Source organism: Zootoca vivipara, chromosome 14, assembly GCF_965207765.1.
Source record: "Zootoca vivipara chromosome 14, rZooViv2.hap1.1, whole genome shotgun sequence".
Taxonomy (NCBI): Eukaryota; Metazoa; Chordata; class Lepidosauria; order Squamata; family Lacertidae; genus Zootoca; species Zootoca vivipara.
The window spans coordinates 22603938-22624679 of NC_142597.1; the positions used below are offsets into that span (position 1 = coordinate 22603938).

At 46.4% G+C, this 20742-nt stretch overlaps 1 protein-coding gene across 2 annotated transcripts; it reads left to right on the top strand.

The window, feature by feature from the left end:
- Nucleotides 1-5924: 5924 nt before the first annotated feature.
- Nucleotides 5925-15505, top strand: LOC118097341 (TLC domain-containing protein 5-like). 2 transcript variants are annotated; one of them, XM_035140104.3, is made up of 3 exons: nucleotides 5925-6063; nucleotides 7997-8196; nucleotides 9747-15505. In XM_035140104.3, exons 2-3 carry the CDS (start codon nucleotides 7998-8000, stop codon nucleotides 10283-10285), a joined length of 738 nt encoding a protein of 245 aa, XP_034995995.2. In that variant the 5' UTR covers nucleotides 5925-6063; nucleotide 7997; the 3' UTR covers nucleotides 10286-15505. The 2 variants fall into 2 exon arrangements, with proteins under 2 accessions (XP_034995995.2, XP_034995998.2); XM_035140107.3 differs by lacking the exon at nucleotides 5925-6063 and adding an exon at nucleotides 6104-6507.
- The last annotated feature ends 5237 nt before the right edge of the window (nucleotides 15506-20742 follow it).

Here is a 20742-nt window from a genome sequence, read left to right on the forward strand (position 1 = left end):
TTCCCCAGGAAAAATACTGCTTTGGAGAGTGCATCTTTAAAACTTAGTTTCATTTGTGTATTGAATAAATGGCCACGCTACTGCATAAAATTTGTCCGGTATTTATTATCGGGAGCATGGCGATATTATTATTATTATTATTATTATTATTATTATTATTATTATTATTATTTAGCTGGGTTTCCCCCACCACTCTGGGCGGCTTCCAACAAACACCAAAATACATTAAAATATCACAGATTAAAAACTTCCCTAAACAGGGCTGCCTTTAGGTGTTTTCTAAATGTCAGGTAGTTGTTCATCTCCCTGACCTCCGATGGGAGGGTGTACCACAGGGCGGGTGCCACTACCAAAAAGGCCCTCTGCCTGGTTGCAGTGAGGGAACCGCCAGAAGGCCCTCAGCGCTGGACCTCAGCTGAACGATGGGGGTGGAGACGCTCCTTCAGGTATACAGGACCGAGGCCGTTTAGGGCTTTAAAGGTCAGCACCAGCACTTTGAATTGTACTCGGAAACATACTGGGATAGAACTCCCTCCTAGCTGCAATTAGAGACACCTACTCTCTCTCGAGCTTCAGATCTTTCCTTTTCAGCAGACATTTTAAGGGTTTGTTTCCCTCATTTTTATGATTAATTCTAACTGATTTTAATCTTTCTACGCTTTTCGTCATTTTTGTGTACTCCGCTGATAGAGATGTCAGCAATTAAGCGGTATGCAACGACCTTCAATCAATGAATCAATCCCTTTTGACTTATCAGTTATTTTCTCAAAGGTGCTTCATAGAATTGTAGAGTTGGAAGGGATCACGAAGGTCATCTAGTCCAACCCCCTGTGATGCAGGGATCTTTTGCCGAACATGGGGCTTGAACCCACAACCCTGAGATTAAGAGTCTCTGGGCTCTACCAACAGAACCTCACCAAACATTTTAAAAACATGTCTAGGGATAGTCCTTATAAGGCCTTCCAGGTTTGAGCTATAGTTAGCCGAGCAGTTACTAAAAGAATAGTCAATAAATCCTTAGTCCTCGTATCAACACTTAGGCCTTTAAAGAGGGACAGTGAAAACAACTGGGGTGAGATATCTATGGTCCTTTGAATTGTTTTGGATACTTTGGGGGGCACCAGTCCCCCAAATACCTTTAATAATACTAATAAATGCATTTATTGATCTTTTCTGCTTAAAGCCATTTTGCAAATGATGGCTGCTCTCTTGAAGCAGTCTCCTCCTATACATGCCTACTCACACAGAATTCCGTGGGACTTGCTCCCAGTTAACATTTTATTTTTCTCTTTCATTTGAGAGCATTTAATAAGCATTGCACAATGTAAAAACCAAAACAATATCATTAGAATACCAGCAAAACTGTAGTATAAAAGCAGATGGAAACAAGTAAAATAGGATTTCGGGGGGTTCTAAAACATAAAACAGGGTCCTTAATCTCCCCACCCCCAATTATTCTCTACTGAAACTTTCCCATCATACAATAAAACACAAACTAATCTAAATAAAAGGGACGCAGGTGGCACTGTGGGTTAAACCACAGAGCCCAGGGCTTGCTGATCAGAAGGTCGGCGGTTCGAATCCCTGCGACGGGGTGAGCTCCCATTGCTTGATCTCAGCTCCTGCCAACCTAGCAGTTCGAAAGCACGTCAAAGTGCAAGTAGATGAATAGGAACCGCTACAGCGGGAAGGTAAACGGTGTTTCCATGTGCTGCTCTGGTTAGCCAGAAGGGGCTTTGTCATGCTGGCCACATGACCTGGAAGCTGTACGCCGGCTCCCTCGGCCAATAATGCGAGATGAGCATGCAACCCCAGAGTCGGTCACGACTCGACCTAATGGTCAGGGGTCCCTTTACCTTTACCTAATCTAAATAAAAACAAAAAAGAGTGAAGTAAATGCAAAGCCCTCTCTCAAAGGTATATCATAATCCTTGTCTCACCCAGAAGGGGGTGGGCCCTCCCAGTTTTCACTTGGGAGCTTCCCTTCCTTCTCTCAACCTCCCACCCTGGGAGATCTTCTCTTCCCAGCCTCTCATACAGGGTCCCTGATCTTATGGGTCAAGGAAAGCCTAGGCAAAAATAGAAGTCTTTGCAAGACCAGTTGCTGGAGACCACATGAGGGAAGTGCTCTTGTGTTCGAATCCTACCTGTGGGTTTTCTATAGGTATCTGGTTGGCCACTGTGAGAACACGATGCCAGACCAGGTGGACTAGGTCCAGCAGGGCTCTTCTTAAGACATCTGAAACCACTGATGGTTGCAGCCTCACCTGTACAGCCTCACAGTACAGGGGCAAGTGCAGAAAATGCACATTTTCAGGTCACACTGCTATTAGATTTGACAGTGTGTGGTGTCGTGAGCAGGATCCAGTTGATCCTTCATGTCTATACTGACAGGCAGTGAATGTGCTTAGATGTGCAGCCTCGAGAGGTGCTTTACTCTTTTTAAGAATATTCCTTGCTGCTTCTGGGAAACACCTTTACCTGCTTACTTTCCTTGCGCTGAGTTCCACATGGAGCTCTGTTGCTCACCAGAAGCCTGCAGAAAACAGGACTGAATTCCTTGCTGATACTTTCAGAAATCGTGCGCTGGCCTCTTGCCCCGGTGGGCTGGCTTTGACAGGTGGATGAGCTGCCCAGCTGTCAATCACCTGACATTATTATTGTATTGTGTCAGATGATTGGCATGCAGTGTTCAAAACTCCCATTGTTCTAGGCGCATTTTGAGACAGGGAATTTCATTAGCGCGAGCAGTTTCTGAGCTCTGGGTGCAGTACTGCACCTATGATTTTCGATTAAAACTGCAGAGTGGAAGGAAAGGACGACTTTTTTCTGCCTCCTCACTTCCAGCTACTCTCTGAATATTGGAGAGGAGGCCCTCTTAAGAATATTAGGGGGCTGGGCAGGGGAAGGACTAGACCATGTGAAAAAGGAACATTATATTTTAGCTGCAGTTCATTTATTTTTGGCTTTGTATTTTTGTTATAAAAAAAGAGCGCCTAGACATTATGTTGTTGCGCCCATAACCTAGGGTTAAGGTTCCATTTAGCTCCTAACTTTCATATCTCATTTTCTAATACTGGCGGGTGGTCCTACCCACTTGTCAAGTAGGCATGCGGGGTGGGGAGGAGATAAATATTTTGTGGGGAAATGCCATATCTGGAAATTAGTGAGGAAGAGGGAGAAAGGCCCAAATCACTCCCCTGCTCCACATGGCAAAGAGTGATATTTCTTGCAGCAAGCAATTAGCCATCCACTAAGTATGCAAATCTGCGAATACAGAGGCAGATCAAATTTAAGTGATTTGTCATGATTCATGGGTGGCTTAAACAACAGGAAGTCCTGGATGATATGCCTTAAGGACATTAATTGACAGTGAAGTAAATAATAGAGGAACTCTCAAAATCGAAGGCAATTAGGGATTCACAAAACTGGAATGACAAAGCTAGCAACAACAACCCAAGGTTACCACTGTTGCAAAAGCGGTGAGTAATAGCAGTGTTTATCACTAGTTAAGCTACATGTGGGGAGTTCACTTTTGTTGTAGGATATAATATGCATCTCCTTAGAGGAGTGCTGCTATTCAGGATTTCAGACACACACACATCACTTTCCCTGCAATCAACCAATATTTTCAGGAAAGGCTCAAGTGGACGAAAGCGTTGCTTATTTGCTTTGTTGGGTGTACAAAACAATCATGCACAAAAAAAGACTTAATTTATTTGTCTTCAGAAGGGCAATTGGTCATGTCAAAGATATGCACGACTGGGCCGTCAGGACTGGAGAGATCATCATCCGACCTGACTCACAGTGTGACAATTACTAGCCTAGGCAGAGCCATAAGCAAACATATAATCAACACATAATGAAAGCATAGGATTCAGAGGTCCATGGAACCAAAATGTTGTGTTTGATCGAAGAGCCTTCTGGGGCCATCAGCCCAGAAAAGACCTCCCCACCTCAATTACACTGTACCTTTGTTCCTAAATGACTTGCTGTGGGCTGGATGGAAACAAAGCTGCTTCATACAGTCAGTGTCAGAAGATTTTTTTCTACCTACCTACCCACTTTTCTACCAGTATTTTCTACTCTGCAGGTGGAAAATGTGGCATGGCGGTGTGGGAGAGAGACACTTGTAGGCTGCATACACACTATAACTTTAAATTTATTTACTTATTTATTTGCTTTATATTCCACCTTCCCCCCAGAAAGCATACATGGCTTTTCCTGTCTCCCCACTCTATCCTCACAACAACCCTGTGAGGTAGTTTAGGTGAAGAGACAGTGAAAGGCCCCAGGTCACCTAGTGAGCTTCACAGCTGAGTGGGGATTTGAACCCTGGTCTCCCAGATCCTAGTCTGGCACTCTAACCACTATGGCACACTGACGTATCTGTTGGTCCACCCCTTGTGGCTGGTGCTGATCGGAGTTGTAGTCCAAGAGTTCTGGGTGACACCAGATTAGGGAAGGGTGCCTGAGGTCAGAGCTGGGGAACTTGTGACCCTCCTGATGTTTTGGACTCCAGTTCCCATCAGCCTCAGCCAAAAAGGCAAATTGTCAGGGATGGTGGGAGCTGTAATCCAGCAACATCAGAAAGTCCAGAGATTCCCCGCTACTGTTCCCTGGTTCTATCTAGGTCAGGCGGCCCCAAACTGCGGCCCTCCAGATGTTTTGGCCTACAACTCCCATGATCTCTAGCTAACAGGACCAGTGGTCGGGGAAGATGGGAATTGTAGTTCAAAACATCTGGAGGGCCGAAGTTTGGGGATGCCTGATCTAGGCCAAGCATAGGCAAACTCTGGCCCGCCAGATATTTGGGACTACAATTACCATCATTCCTTGCTAACAGGTCCAGTGGTCAGGGATGATGGGAATTGTAGTCCCAAACATCTGGAGGGCTGGAGTTTGCCTATGCCTGATCTGGGCCAATACTCCAACCATGAAACCACTTTAAGCACCTTCCACACACTCTCCCTCAAAGGATTCTGGACACTGTGTATGCAAAGCGTTCCTGGGAACTCAAACTCTGTAAGCGGAAAAGTACAGTGCTCAGAATTCTTTGAGGGGAAGAATGTGCTTTAAAGGTGTGGTACTTTTATGTAGTCTGTACCTAGCCGTAGTCACTGATGCCTTCTCCTCCAAAAATTTCTCAGTGAGCCTGAGACAACCCGCTGTCAAAATGACGTTTTCAGCACGAGACGAAGGCGCACCTGCTGGAAACCTTCCTTGACGTGTGTACAAAGTCCCTCCTTGCTTAGGGAGGATTGGATAAGTCCAATCGAAGGGGTCGCGTCCAGCTCATCTGAGTGATCTCCTGCAACAGATTTTACTTGTTCCTCGCCGGGGCTCTCCGTTCCTGGAAGACCTGGCAAGAGGAACGGAAGCGTCTATCTACACACACACCCACACCCGAAATTATTGATAATCAGACACCCGCTCAGTTCCCTTCTTAAAACGCGCGCACCGACCAATTCCGATTGCGCCAGGAAACGGGTGGGTGTGTTCCCAGTTAAGATCTGCTAAGAGTAAACCGCTTGAAATGAATCTAAGTGGCTCGTGTCCATTAACTTCAAGGGCCTACTCTGAGCAGGACTGACATTGGTTGACTGATAACTGACAACCCTGGGACTGACAACCGTGAGTTGGGCGCACTTGTGGGGTTGACCCTCAGCTCGTCTAGAAGCGACCTTCGGAGAGGGTTTGTCGCTCGCCACCTTCCATCCTTTTTTCTTCCGCCGGACTTTCCCTTTCTCTCTCCTCCTTCCCCCGAATACGCCGAGGCGGTGGGCTGCTTCAGGCTCTCCCTTCCTTCCCGGCCCGGCCCTTTGTCCCCACCCCGTCCTCGGCGCTGCGATCTCTCCTCCCCACCAGCAGGTGACCCTAAGCCGGCTCCTCTCCGCCTCCCTCCCTCCCTCCCGCCCTCCCTCCCTGCCTGCCTGCCTGCCGCCGCCGTTGCCGCCTCCGGCTCGGCGATCTTCGTAAAGCGGAGACGCCTCGCCTGCCCGGGGGGCGGAGGAGCCGCGGGAGGGGGAGCTGCGCGGTGGCCCGGTCGGCGCTCCGGACCAGGTAACCTCTCCAAGGAGCGCGCAGGGGCTCCCCAAAGCGGGCAGGGCAGGAGAAGGTCTTTGGGGCCGGAGGGAAGAGACGGGGGCCGGATTCCCAGGCTGGGGACCTCCTGTTGCGCTCCATCTAGGCGGCGGAAGCCTCTTTAAGGGAGGGCGCGGAGAGAGAGCGCTTCCCGGGCATTTAGACGGGATTCCCAACGGGGTTTTAGCCCCGGATCTTCTTTCCAACGCCAGGGATGCCTCGGCCCTGAAGACGGACGAGGCATCCAATAAGAGAAGCTCGAAGCACGTGCAAAGGGTCTCGCGCCTCCTCCCCACAGATCTGGAGGAAAAGGGGAAAGGAAGGGACTTAAGAGCCCAGGTGCAAGGAGCTCGGTTTTCCTTTAAGAAATTGATGAAATGAAAAGCCCCTCCCACCTGTTGCACCTCCACTGAAATGACTCAGGTAGGAGGGGGGGGCGAATCTCAGTGCTTGAGTACTGTGCTTCACCTTTCCCATTTTAAGGCAGCATTTGCTGATCCCGAGGCTGTAAGTGGGGAAAGGCTTTTTCTATAGTTTTCCTTCCATAACAGTCTCCCCTTCTTCCTCTCCATCTTTCTATTTTGAATTTATCTGTTGTCATTCTAATAATAATAATAATAATACAGTGGTACCTCGGTTTAAGAACAGCCCTGTTTACGAGCTATTCGGTATAAGAACTCTGCAAAACCGGAAGTAGTGTTCCAGTTAGCGAACTTTACCTTGGTCTACGAATGGAAGCCGAAAGGTGGAAGGGCACCGGTGGCAGGAAACCTCATTAGGGAAAGGACTTCCGGAACGGATTAAGTTCGTAAACCGAGGTACCACTGCACATATATTTAAAAATACTAACCTTTGATCTCACTTTGTAATTTCCTTCTACACTTATTCTGGCCCTGCAGAGGAGAGAGAGCTTTATTCTTTTCTCCCTTCTGAATTTCTCTGTCTCCCGGCCACCTTTATTCACCATGCAACAACTTAGTCCATTGTAAGAGGCTATGGTGAGGCTAGGGGTTGGAGCAGGCAAGTGAGGAGGTACTGGGCAAGCTGTGGCATGTGAAAGTGGCCCCCAAAGCTCACTGGTAGGTCTGAGTCCACTATCTAAGAAACACTGCTAGTGGAAACAGATGCAACTGGTTAACCCTCCTTTTAAAAACCTAGTAAGTTTCCAGGCCTCACATAAGCTGCACAGCGTACAATTCGAATAGACGACACCTTGCCTTACACAGGCATGGAGAGGGTTTTTTTAAAAAAATTTTTTTTAAAAAAGATAGAGTACTGCTTAACACTTAGTGAAAAGTTATTGGAAATAAATAATTTGTGGAAATAAATTTCAGGCTCTTTGTGCTGTGCTAACCTTGGGGTTTTCCCAGAGAATGCCTCCCGTTTCTCAAAAGCTTCCGTCGCCTCTTTTTGACAACACCCACCATCCAAGATTGCTATTGAAAGCAGTGTTACAGAAACTAAGATATGGCCCCCTCAAAGCTAGGTTCAAATGGCACCTTGAACCTGGGATATGGTCGCCACAACGGAATGTCTATTCACCAGGTGGTTGGACTGGATGAGCATCAGGGTCCCTTCCAATGCTACAATTCTATGATCTTAACTACATTGCTTGACTCTTACAATAATTCACTTGCCCCAGTATGCAAGATGGAGAAACATACACAGTGGAAATGGAAATGGAATTAACTATGGACTGAGATTTTTAAACCATGGTTGTCAACCTGGCGCCCAGAAATCTCCACGTGGTCCCAGTTGGACCCACATCAGTAGCAAAATGAACCTGGCGCCTGGCTAATTTCTAATTGGCAGGAGTGATTGGTGGCTGTGTATTGTGGGGGGCTCCTGGTTGGTTGCAAGAATTGAGGGATTTAACTTCATCCCCTTCTTTCTGCCCTCTATCCCACCACAGGATGGTGGCTACCCTGGTCCTCCAGGTGACCTTCAGCCTGATTGGCTGGTTCTCCCTCTACACATGGTCTTGCCGTTGGTTCAAAGGTCGCACCTACGAGTGGAACTGCAGGCTGGTCGCTCTGACTCACGGGGTCCTGGCAACAGGCCTCTCCGGCTACATCAGCTTCATCCATGGCCCGTGGCCTATGTCTTACCCAGGTACGCTGCAACCGCCTCACCTTAGATCGGAAGTTGGCTCTACACTAGCTGAAAAACGACGTGGGGACAGCGGCAGAAGAAAAGTAGACATAAGGGGCTATTGGAAAGGGAATTGAAAATAGCTCAGGTGGTTCAGCGTGATGGGCACATGTCTAAAATGGTCACTGCCTGAACAGGTATCCTCCCCTGCTTAATGTGCAATCAACTTGTATGCAGCTACCAGTATGTACACATGCAGCACAGGGAAATAAATACATGGTTGAATTCCTACTGAGTTGGCGAGTCCTCGTGGCTCGTGAGGAGACCCTCCCTGGAGCCCAAAGAGGATGTCACTGAGGGCGGAGGAAGCCCTGCAGAGACTGGAGGAGATGAAGCGGGGCTTTGTTTAGGCTGCTCAGCCTCCCTGCCTAACAGCTGATATGCGGGGTAGCGCAGCAGCAGCCAGTTTCCCACACATCCTCCAGGCTTCTGCGGGCCCCAGAGCTTCAGTTCTAGTTGTGGATTTTTGGGGGATACAGCTTTTTTTTTTTTTTGCAAGGGTTGAAGAGAGAGCGGCAGAGAGGGTGTTTAAAGGATGCTCCCCACATTACATGATTCCACTTATGTGCATGGCGGGCCAGAACATAACCCCAGCATAAGTGGGGGGCGGCACCTGTGTTGTATAATCTTAGAAAGCTGTATAATCTTAGAAGGCTGTGAGTATCATGAAGACTTCTGAATTCGTCACTACACTACACTACACTACTGGCTAGATGGACTGGCTTGATATAAAACAGCTTCTTACAGGCTACATGCAGTCTGACCTAGAGCTGGGTGATAAGTTGTTTTCAACATTGTGATATACCAATACAGAACTACCTTGGTTCCCGAACTCAATCCGTTCTGGAAGTCTGTTCGACTTCAAAACGTTCGCAAAGCAAGGCATAGCTTCTGATTGGCTGATTGGCCCCAGAAACAATGCTGACAGCCGAAACAGATGTTCGGCTTCCAAAAAACATTAGCAAACTGGAACACTTCCGGGTTTGTGGCATTCAGGAACCGATTTTTTCGTCAACTAAGCCATTCGGGAACCAAGGTACCACCGTATATCACAAATGTCTAAAATAAGGATGGCGCTATGTACTGTAGAGGCATTGGCTGGCTTCACAGTTTTCCCCACATTGTGATTTTTGCACAGCACACATACACACATACATCATAAAAAAATTCCTTCAGTAGCACCTTAAAGACCAACTAAGTTTTTATTTTGGTATGAGCTTTCGTGTGCATGCACACTTCTTCATCTGAAGAAGTGTGCATGCACACGAAAGCTCATACCAAAATAAAAACTTAGTTGGTCTTTAAGGTGCTACTGAAGGAATTTTTTTATTTTACTTCGATCCAGACCAACACGGCTACCTACCTGTAACCACATACATCATAATTTGCAATACATTGCCAGGTCAAAAATTATGAAACTGATATAAGGATGTGGACTTCAAACCGGTTTTGGATGATATATTGATATATCGCCCAGCCTTAATCTGACCTTTTTTTGCCTTTCTTTTCAGGGTCACCTAACACCACTCTGCAGGTCCATGCGCTATGCATGAGCTTGGGTTATTTCCTCTTTGACCTTGGTTGGTGTGTCTACTTCCAGGCAGAAGGGGCTCTGGTGCTGGCCCATCACACCGTCTGCATCCTAGGCATCACCATCTCCCTCGCCCTGGGCGAGTCAGCCACAGAGGTCATCGGGGTCATCTTTGGCAGCGAGATCACCAACCCGCTGCTGCAGGCCCGTTGGTTCCTCCGGGAGAAGGGGCTCTACCACACACTTACAGGGGATGTGGTGGACTTCTTCTTTGTGGTGCTCTTCACAGGGGTGAGGATCGGGGTCGGGGCGTGGGTGATGTACTGCGTGTTGATGTCACCCAAGCCCAAGTGGTTCATCAAGGTCAGCGGGGTGATCATGTACACCATGTCTTGGGTCTTCATGGTAGGCATCTGCCGGTTCGCCCAGAGGAAGAGCATGAAGAAGTACCATGCCTGGAGGAGCCGGTGGAGCAAAGAGATGAACTTGAACACCAACGGGCACCTGAAGGACCATTGACACCCAATCTGGGTGTCAATGTTCATGATCTGGTTAGCATGGGGCGGGGCAAGTTTCCAAAGGTCTGGTTCGCAGGGCCATGTGTGCAAGACAGGTCACATTGGAATGAATACCCCGGGCTGTCTAGTAGATACGTAGAGTGCTGGATTAAGACTGGGGAGACCCTTGTTCCAAGACCTCCTTAGCCACGAAGCTCACTGGGTGACCTTTGCCAGCCACTTTCCTCTAAGCCCAACATACCTCACAGGGATTTTATGAGGAAAATAGGACAACTCCTGCCCTGGGTGTTTTGGAGGAAGGGCAGGATACAATCATGATCAGTTGATAGACCCACATCATGCTGGAGTAGGCTGGAATAGGTGTCAACTCCCGGGAAATTTGCACTATGGAAACATTGGCATATTGTGCTGCAGACGAGGTGTATTCAATGAGACGAAAACACTTGTGCACAACACGAAACCTGTTTGCACTCCCAAGGCTGTGACCACTAGGAATGCAATTAACCACAACCACCTCCAGCAATGTCACTACTGTACATGAGAACAGAGGATGCTCCTTTATCTTGAGTGGGATCATTGGCCCATGTCTACACTGTGCACTAACCGGCAGCTGATCCCTAGTTTTTTCAGGCAAGCCATGTTCCAGTCCCAACCCTATCTACAGATGTCTCGGGTTGAACCTCGAGAGGACTTGCTAAGAAGCACCAGTTCATTTTTATGAGACATTTCCCCAACATGCAATTCAGGGATCAGGATAGCTTGTCATTTGTAGCATCCAAAGACTCTGAAAAGTGGCACAGGAAGAGAAAGATTCCTATTGTTGCCACTTTTTGAATGTGTAATATGATGCTGAATTGGAACAAAGATTCACCCAGCCGGTATTTGTTTCTGGCAGGAAAGCCAGATGTCAAGCCTGAAGCTGGCAGCAGCCCTTCCATTCTGCCACCACTGCTGCCAATATTCGGGGGTATTCCACCTCTAAGTGTGGCAGTTTCACTTAGCAATCATACTTAAGGGAATGCTTCCAATTTCTCTGAAGACCAGGCTTGAAAATGGGAGAAGGTTGGGATACATCAACCCATCTTGTGGTGGAACCCAGGTAGACAAAACCATCTACCGCCTCCTGCCCCGGCTGCAACAAATCATGTCTCTCTGGCTTGACTTCACCCTCAAAGGCGCACCCCTCCATGGATGACAACCATCAACCCATCTTCTTAAACCACACACAAACGTATCTTTCAGGAATCGTTGCTCCAGTACGCCTGGGACTTCCCTGAACAGTAAATCGACGTTACTTTGCCCAGTGTTAATGAAATAATTGATTATTGTTGGTTTGAAGATAATGCCTGAAAGCAAATTTTAGAATTGGGGTGGGGGAGGGGGCCAATCCTTAAAGTGGTTCTTGTTTCCTGATAGCTTGCTGTTTTCTCTTAGGCACACTCTTCTGTATTTTGAGTGATAATAAGCGGAAGAACTAAAATCAGTGTTATGGCGCTGTTAGGGTGAGAGATGTTTGGGTTTGTCTCCCCTGTGGGCAATGCTGAGATCCTCTTATTCAGCCAGACCAGAGCTGCAACAAAAGTCCTATTGGTAGATTTGGGACGATCTGAACAGTGTCATGCTCACGGGACTGGACTGAAAGTTTGTAGGTATAGTTTCTAGCTGTTTCCTGGGCTGTGTGGTCTGGATGTTGGTAGAGTGAGTTAAAAGTCCCAGGTAGGCATTATATGCCAGGGTTGAAGTATCGAGGCACCTGACAGCTTCCATAGTATGAGCTGCAATGTGGCTGGGATTTATTTTGATTCGTACCTGGGATACTGGTTAAGCCGGCCCTAGGAGTTTGAACGAACTGATTCCCTCCCTACCCCTCAGGGTTGTGGAGGAAGAAGATGCCATCTCTTGCTCTTAAACCTCAGGAACGTAGGAAACTGCCTTGTACTGGGTCAGAACTTAGGTTCCTGTAACTCAATACTGTCTACACTGATTGGCAGTGGCTCTCCAGTGTTCAGGCATGGGCCACTCCCAGACCTGCAGAAGCCGGAGATTGAACCTGGGACCTTCTGCATGCAAGGCTAATGTACTACTGAGCAATGGTCCTCTCCATTGTGTGTGTGTTTTATATAAAAAACACACCACTGTTCATAAAATCAGAGTGGTTTACAGGCGGCCATTTTGCATGGGGTTTTTTTTCCGTTCCCAGCCCCCGTATGCATTGGCTGAGTGTGCACAAGTATGCCCCACCCCCATTCTGCCCTCTTCTGGGTCCAAAAGGACCTGTGTGTCGGCAATCGCACATCAATTAGACACACCTAAAATGATTGCTGCCTGTACAACAATCAATACAATAAAAACCATACAGAAAATTTTGAACTCAGAAATCAGCTTACTGTTATGGAAAAGTGGGTTCCTAATTTCCTGCATAAGTCTTGCATAATAGTTCTCACCAGGTGTTTAGAAGATGACAGATGACAGTAGGTGATTGCTGAATCTCCATCGACAAGAGTATTCCACAAGACTGAACTGACGGCACTAAAAGCTAGGTTCCTTGTTGCTGTCAAAGGAGCCCCACCAACTAGAGGAACAACTAGTGGTGCTCCTGCAGAAAATCCCAGTGATCAGTCTGGGGTATAAGGATTCAGGGCGTCTCTAAGGTCCCTCGGACCTAAGTCGCTCAAGGCCTTGTAAATTAAAAAAAGGGCCTTGAACCTGGCTTGGTACTAGATGGGCAGCCAGTGCAGGTGTTTTAACAATACTACCTCCATCAGCAGTCTGGCTGCCCTATTCTGCACCAGCTGGAGCTTCTGAACCAAGGGCAGCCCCACAAAAAGCACATTGCAGTAATCCAGCCTTGATGTTGTGCATGGGCAGCATGCCTGCCATTCATCACTGGATCTTGGAATCGATATGGCTTTGATAATACAATAGAGCAAATATATATATCCTCTGAGGATAAATCTGGTAGCTTCTGCTTCCTAAAAAATAATAGTGAAAGGAACAAGTTCCTTAGCCTGGGTTGTTGTGGATTTGTCCATTCACTAGTTTATCATTGTGGGGAGCTGGGGACAAGGGGCTACTTAGCATCTCAGCTTCAATCCTCGGCATCTCTAGGTAGGGCTGGGAGAGTCATTACTAGCCTGGGTGGACCAAGGAAGTTTCCTTTGTTCCTAGGCTTGGGAGCCCTGGACTACCCATTAATAATGTCCCTGCAGGGATCTCTATAATGGCACTGATGCTGCTGGGCCTCATTATATATATATACACATGAAACTCTCCCCTTTTGCCTGGTCAGTGGGATCTCTGTGCATTAGAGGCGTGCAGGATGGAGACAGACCTGTGCAAGAAAGAAAGCTGAGCCGAGTGCTTAACTTGGCATAATCGCCTTATCCGCTGGATAAGGAAGGTCACTCAAGCCACCCTGATGCTTTGGAGTGGCATCTGTGACGTACGGGAGCAACCGCTTCCTTGATAAGGTAGTCCAAGTATGGGCAGGTGCAAGAAACCGATCTTGCAAAAATCAAGGAAGCTGCGTTCGCTGCCATTGTTCTCTGAAGGGCAAACAGGCTCCAAATACAACACAAGAGTGTAGCCACGTGTCACAATAACCAAACCTCAAGATTAATGGGAGCTGAAACGTATGCAATCAGCAGGTTCATATCATAAAAAAGGGACTCAGCAATTCCACCAGTAACCAGGGCTCTGGACCCTAGAAGGATATGATCAAACACTAAATGATTATATATGCAAATAAATGAATGGCCAGATACAGACCTAGCACTGTTTAATTAAACATTTCTGCTTCTTCCTTCCTCAATAGCAGTTCTTGAGGCTTCAAATGAATGCTGGGAACCAAGGCAACAGTGTTAAGAGCACTCAAGATTGAAGGAGTTTGGCGTATGAAAGATAGTTTTGTTTTGTTTTTAAAGGAAACTTAAGCACCACATAGAAATGAAGAGTTCCAAGTGGGATCAGCAACAAAATGTTACAGTGCAGAATGTTCCTGTTCAGGTTGCCAGCCATGCCCTTTTTTTTTATTATATTTCATTCCATACTCGCCCTTGCAGTTTTCTGTCCCTCCCCGTCACATTAGGTAACCAGCATTCTGTGGTTACCTATCCATCTTCATTGGGCTGTTCTTGTGTTTCACCCCACATTTCCTCCCTAAGCACTTTTTGTACTTCTCCCAGGTCTTCAGATAGCTCTAACTTGTCTGTGGGTGGTGCTGTTTTGGCTACATAGGGACCTACACTCAGAAAAATGAGTTTTCCGTTACTATATAAGAAGAATATAGGATCATCCAGATAAGAGTTGGATCAGGTGGGTGTTAGATATAGCAGTTCCCCTTTAATGTTTCTGGATTTGATTATTGCTCTGTGTTGGGGACCACAGCTTCCATCATCCCTGACCATTGGTCATGGTGGCTGGGGCTGATGCAGTCCAACAGCATCTTGGGGTGGGGGGACAGGTTCCCCATTCCTGCCCTGTAAGTAACATTTCCAAGTCAGAGTGGCCATCAGAATTAAAATGTTTCGAAGGAGGTCGATTGAGCTTCTTTGCCAAGATTGCTGATGTGTGATTCCTCCAAAACCCATTTACAAAAGTCTGTTCTTGTGCTTGCATTCAGTTACGTAGATTACATTGTTAGACATGCAGGTGACATTCTATTTAACAAATAGGTCTTATCGCTTGTTCTGCTTTTTAAATATGAGTGTTTTTGCAAGGTAAGTGCAGGTGACTGGGTTCACCTGTCTGTGACTAGCATTTCAGGGAGAAGGCTGGATTCAAACATTACCTTGACATGCTAGATTTCCACAGGCAAAGACTTTTCCTTTGATATGGAAGAGTGTTCAAATATTTGATCTCCCACTGTTACCAGCCCCTGCATTCTGAAGTGGTACAGCTCAACACCAGGTGTGTCATGCCTTGATATTGTACCTCGGTTCCTACTGACTCATGAAAGGCTCTAGAATCGAGGATGGGTCTCCTTTTAAAGGGATGGGCAATGCTTAAAATAATTCGTGATTTCACTATTCAGAAGGGTTAGCCCAAGGTGTCCTGGCCCCAAGTGCGTACAAAGGACAGCATAAAAATACTAGCATAAAAGCACCATGTTTTGAATTTCTGTGTAATAATTATTTAATGTTCCACCAGTGATGGGTGTAGCAACTTTGTATTATATTTTATAAAAATAAAAGATTTTATGTGCGCAAGGCTTGACATAAAATGTGCATTCCTCTCCTTTTTCCTCAGGGACACAGATGAAATGGAAACTCAGTCAAGTTACTCTGTTCAAACTCCCTGGGGAGGCTATTCCGTAGATGAAGTGCTACTACCACAAAGGCTCTGTCCTTGGAAGGCACCTATCTAATTTCAGTTAGCATGGGTGGCTGGAGGACCTTAAGGGTCAGTTAAACATATGCAGGAGGGAGCATTCCTTCAGGAAACATGGTCCCCAGTTGGGTACTGGTCCCAGTTTGGCAAGAGGAATCAGGGGTAGGGTGGGGCTCCCTCTGGATCAGTCTCCCCATGTGCAAACTGAGTGTTGATGACTGAACACACACAGATCCCCCAGTCTTGCTCCCATAACCAGCACCCTGTGTTGTATAATTGGTAGGATGCAGTAGATGGTTATATATACTTTTAAAAACTCACATTTCGCCACAAATTAACTTCCACCAATCTTCCTTTTTGCCCCTCTCCTTTTGACAGGGTCCTTTGTATAGCTGTAATTTGTTACTTTATATACGTCCACGCTGTAAAGTTCAGAGCTTTCTTCTGAGCGGTTAAGAAACAGAGCTTCAGATCTGGGCCGTCTCGAGGAAAGCCAGCACCGTAAGCAAATCTGTTCCTTGGATCCAGAGATGAGAGGAGAACGTTTAAAAGTCTCATGAAAGCTCCAAACATGCTTAGACAGCTCCTAGGTAGCTTCTGTATTGCTTGGTTTGGGGTTGGGGTGAATTGCTGAAGATAGCTTCCATTTCCAAAGAACTCCTCCTTCAAACGCCCAAACAGTTTTCAGCAGACGTTTTTCATTTCTTTAAACCATGCCACTTTGATCTTTTCCGCCCAGACTGAAACGGATGTTTTGTCTCTCTCCGTGTGCATGGGGGTGCAAGAGATTGAGAGAGACTGCTCATTGGAATAAATCTGCAGGATAATGATCATTTGTGGGGACCCATGGCGCCATCCGGGTAGGACTTTGGGGCAAATATCTAGGGACCCACTCAGTAGAATTAGCAGGGAGGCCCCCAAATGCAACAAGGGTTGCTTGACACATTTTAAAGCAAAGTTGTACAAATTTCTATCTAAAGGAGGAGGCAGCCAGATGCACCATTAATTCCAGAGTCAAAAAAACTGATGGGTACAGGAATAATGTGGCTTGTGGGTCTTCCCCTATTTTGGTGGGTGGGGAGGGACTGTCAAGATTTTGCACTCTTAAGCTTGATGCCATTACCAGATATTGTGATGTTGTGAACTGCTTTGAGATCCATGGATCTAATAATAATAATAATAATAATAATAATAATAATAATAATAATAATAATAATAATAGATTGATCCACAGGTTAATTATGTGAAACAAGAAGAAGTACTTCTTTTGTCTGTCCAGAATCTACTGCCCAGTGGGTGACTCCAAGGTCTACTTTCCTCAGCATTTAGGATATTTGTGAATATTCCATGGTATCACAGCAGTTTGGCAAATTTGGGTGGAAGGCTAGGAGAGCCTCTGTGTGTTTATACGTTATGTAGGTTGCTAGCTCAGCCAAGTGCTGTGAATTAAGGAGCACTCCAATTTTTGGCAGCCATTGCTTAACCATGATAGATTTCCTGCATTACAGAATGAAAAAAAGGAGGCTGCCAATGGATTTTCTGGCAAGCTGAAATAAATGGAGCAGCCTCCCTTCCCAAACAGTTCCTGCTTCAGCCTATCAAGATGCTTTTCCCTGGAGGTGCTAGATTCAGAGAGATGCTGAAAAACTCAATAAAAAGAACTTTTGTATTCCTTTAATCCTAAGTAGGTTCCAATCCATTTATCAGGCTGTGTGTGTTGAATACGGCATTGTGTAGTTCATCTATTCTTCTCTCCTATGTCAATAAATTGAGTCCCACCCCCACCCCCCACATTTTGTTAGACATACAAGGATTAGTTCCACCACACCCACACCCCCAATCATGCACTCTCTTTGTGTCTAAAACTACTAAAGTCCAAACTGTTTCCAAGAGTTGATTGTTTCATTTTAAAATGCATCTCCCGTTGATCCACTGCCCTCTCTCCAGATAATCATCTATATATATAAAAATGTAAAAATCTTGAAATTGACGGCCGCTATGTTCTCCGTAACCGCTTGACCGATCGTCCTGAAATTTTGACACAGCGATCCAGGCCACTCCCCGAGGGTTGTAGGGGACATGAAAAACCTCAAATCACACACCTTGGCAGGATTTGACCCGCTTTTCCACCAAGTCAAACAGCGCCCTCAAGTGGAATTCCTCCCACAGTACACCCCCTCCCTTCCTGTGAAATCTAAGCCACACCCACAAATCAAATGACATCATCAACCAAGCAACTGAAAGTCGGCCATTATCAAACCCCTAGGCCCTGCCAGGCTGCTAGGCCTCCACTAGCCCCGGGGGGGGGGGTAAGATAACCCACAAACCCCGCCTCCGCCACGAGATCCTGTAAAACAGGAGGCCTTGGCTCCATTTTACAGGCTAGGCCTCAGCTCTACAGCCCTTTAAATACTATCCCGAATGGAGCCCTGGGTGGGAGGTGGGGGGGAGGAGAAGCCCAAACAGGACATGGGCTGACGTAGGGTAGGGGGAGCAACTGTCCAACAACCACCGAAACAGCCATTCCACCCAAAGCCTCTCCCGGCGGCTGCATTAATAAACGCCTGGCAGCATTAGGCAGCCGTTCATCATTTCTCCTAACACACACTTGGGGGGCACAGCGAGGGGTTTTCGCTTTATAATTTAGTGGGCGTTGTGTAATGCTTAGAAATCCTGCTATGGCTTATTTTATGGGTATGTCTTATTTTAGGAGAAACAACTGATTGTAAGCCTCTGTGTCTTTTTTTATTATTAAAAAAACAACAACCATGTACTTTCTCTCCTCAGTTTAAGTCCTCAGATATTTGCAGTGGCTACCCCCCACCCCATTTACAATATCTCCCCTCGGCTTTGCAGACTAGGCCGCTTTCCAGACTAGGCCAAGTGGAGGTGGGGGGGGAGCAATAGAGGGCAGGGATACGTAATGGGTCAGAAGGGGGGGGGAGAGACACAGGAATGAAACCTGCCCTCTCCACAGTGTCTCGCCTCGACTCAGGGGGACTCTGAGGCTCAGGGGGATCTGAAGGGGGACTATTACCCTCCATTTCATAGACTAACGCACAGCAACGCGTGCAGGGCCAGCTAGTAATAATATAATTTATTGGTTTGCTCATCTATCTATCTTTACAAGGCAGCAATGGGGGATTTCCTCCCAATGCAAACAGCACACCCGGAGGAGAGATTTTCCTCCAACCACAGCAGGGAACAAAATTGGGGGTGGATTTTCCACTCCACACCTGCTCGGATCTTGGTAATAATCACCCTTGTGACCCAGTTGCAGGAGTGGGCAACCTTTGGGGGAGCACATGTCAGTGGTGGATGGAACCAAATACAAAAGTGAGTAGAGTTGCCATACCCTCCCCCCCCAAAAAAGTTATGGGACTTTTTGGATTTTTCATTTATGTATTTATTTTTAAATATCTCCCTTGCCATAGGCCTGGGTTTTCCCAGACATTTTGCTGATTTTGCAAAAATCCACCCAGACGTCATTAGTCATTATGCTGCCTGATTCCAGGAAAATCTGGACATAATGGCAGCCCTAAAATTGGGTAGAGCAATGCTTGTGATCCTTATCTTTGCAGAGCACTTGAGCTATATTGTACTGCTGTGCAGAGGTTTTTGAGGGGCACAAGGATTTATCTATTTTATTTATATTTTATTTATTGAATTTATATACCGCCCTCTACCTGCAGGTCTCAGGGCAGTTCACGGGATAAAATCAGAAAATAAAAGCACAAAGTACATAATCAAAATAAAAACAACAACCCAATTCTTCTTATTTTTTGGTGATCACTTGTAGTTAAGTAGAACTGTCCTCCATGAACAGGGTCTTAACAGTGACTGTGAAGGCCAGTTCTGGATCCATACGTCCTTCCACAGTGGGGACATAGGTTTCCCGGCGGGAGTTGATCATGGTGAGGGTTTGCCAAATGTGCCTTCCTCTTAGCTAGTTTCTCCCTTTCGTCCTGAATTTGAGTGTCTTCAAAGTCCACAACACCTTTGGTAAAGGCTGTTCTCTAATTGGAGCGCTCGCAAGCCAGTGTTTCCCAATTGTTAGTGTTTATACTATGGTGTTTTTTTTAATTGCCTTGAGAGTCTTTAAACTTCTTTTGTTGACCACCAGCATTATGCTTTCCATTTTAAAGTTTGGAATAGAGTAGTTGCTTTGAAAGGCAATAATCATAGCTGTCAAGTTTTCCCTTTTCTCATGAGGAAGCTTATTCAGCATAAGGGAATTTCCCTTAAAATAAAGGGAGAACTTGACAGCTATGGTGATAATCAGGCATCCAAACAATATGAGCAGTCCAACGAAGCTGATGTTGAAGAATCATTGCTTCTTCCAGTACACTGGCATTAGTTCGCCAGTCTTCCCAAGTGATATGTAAAAAAAAATTCAGAGAAGCCATTGTTGGAATCTTTAGAGCAGTTGGAGATGATGTTTATACGGTAAGTGGTCCATGTTTCACAAGCATACGGTAAGGTTGGTAGTACAATAGCCGCCCAGAGTGGATGGGGAGACTCAGCCAGATGGGCGGGGTACAAATAATAATAATAATAATAATAATAATAATAATAATAGCTTTGTAAACAAGCATGTTGGTTTTCCTGCAAATGTCCCGGTCCTCAAACACTCTGCACTTCAATCAGGAGAAAGCTGCACTCACCGAGCTCAAGCAATGCTGGATTTTGGCATCAGTGTTAGCCCTTGTGGAAAGGTAACTGCCAGTGGCGTAGCAAGGCGCTGCGACACCTGGGGGCGTGGCATAGGATGTCAATCAAATCAACCAAAGGCCTGGTTAAAGAGGAATGTTTTTGCCTGGCACCGAAAGGTGTACAGTCATACCTCAGGTTACATTTGCTTCGCATTACGTATTTTCGGGTTGCGTACCCCGCAAACCCAGAAGTATTTTTTGCCACGCGTGCGGTCTGCGCATGCGCAGAAGCGACGTGCACGGTCAACGCATGCACAGAAGCATTCTGTGCAGTTCGCGCATGCGCACAAGTGCACTTTCGTGCTTGTTCGGGTTATGAACAGCACCCCGGAACGAATCGGGTATGTAACCCGAGGTACCACTGTATAATCAAGACAGATTAATTGGTTACTTCACAGAAAAATTGATGGCAGTGGAA

Bases quoted from the DNA above. Each gene is read 5' to 3' on its own strand.
- LOC118097341 (XM_035140104.3), top strand. From the start codon at position 7,998: ATGGTGGCTACCCTGGTCCTCCAGGTGACCTTCAGCCTGATTGGCTGG. The intron at 8,197-9,746 runs GTACGCTGCAAC...CTTTCTTTTCAG, and splicing joins GTGGCCTATGTCTTACCCAG to GGTCACCTAACACCACTCTG.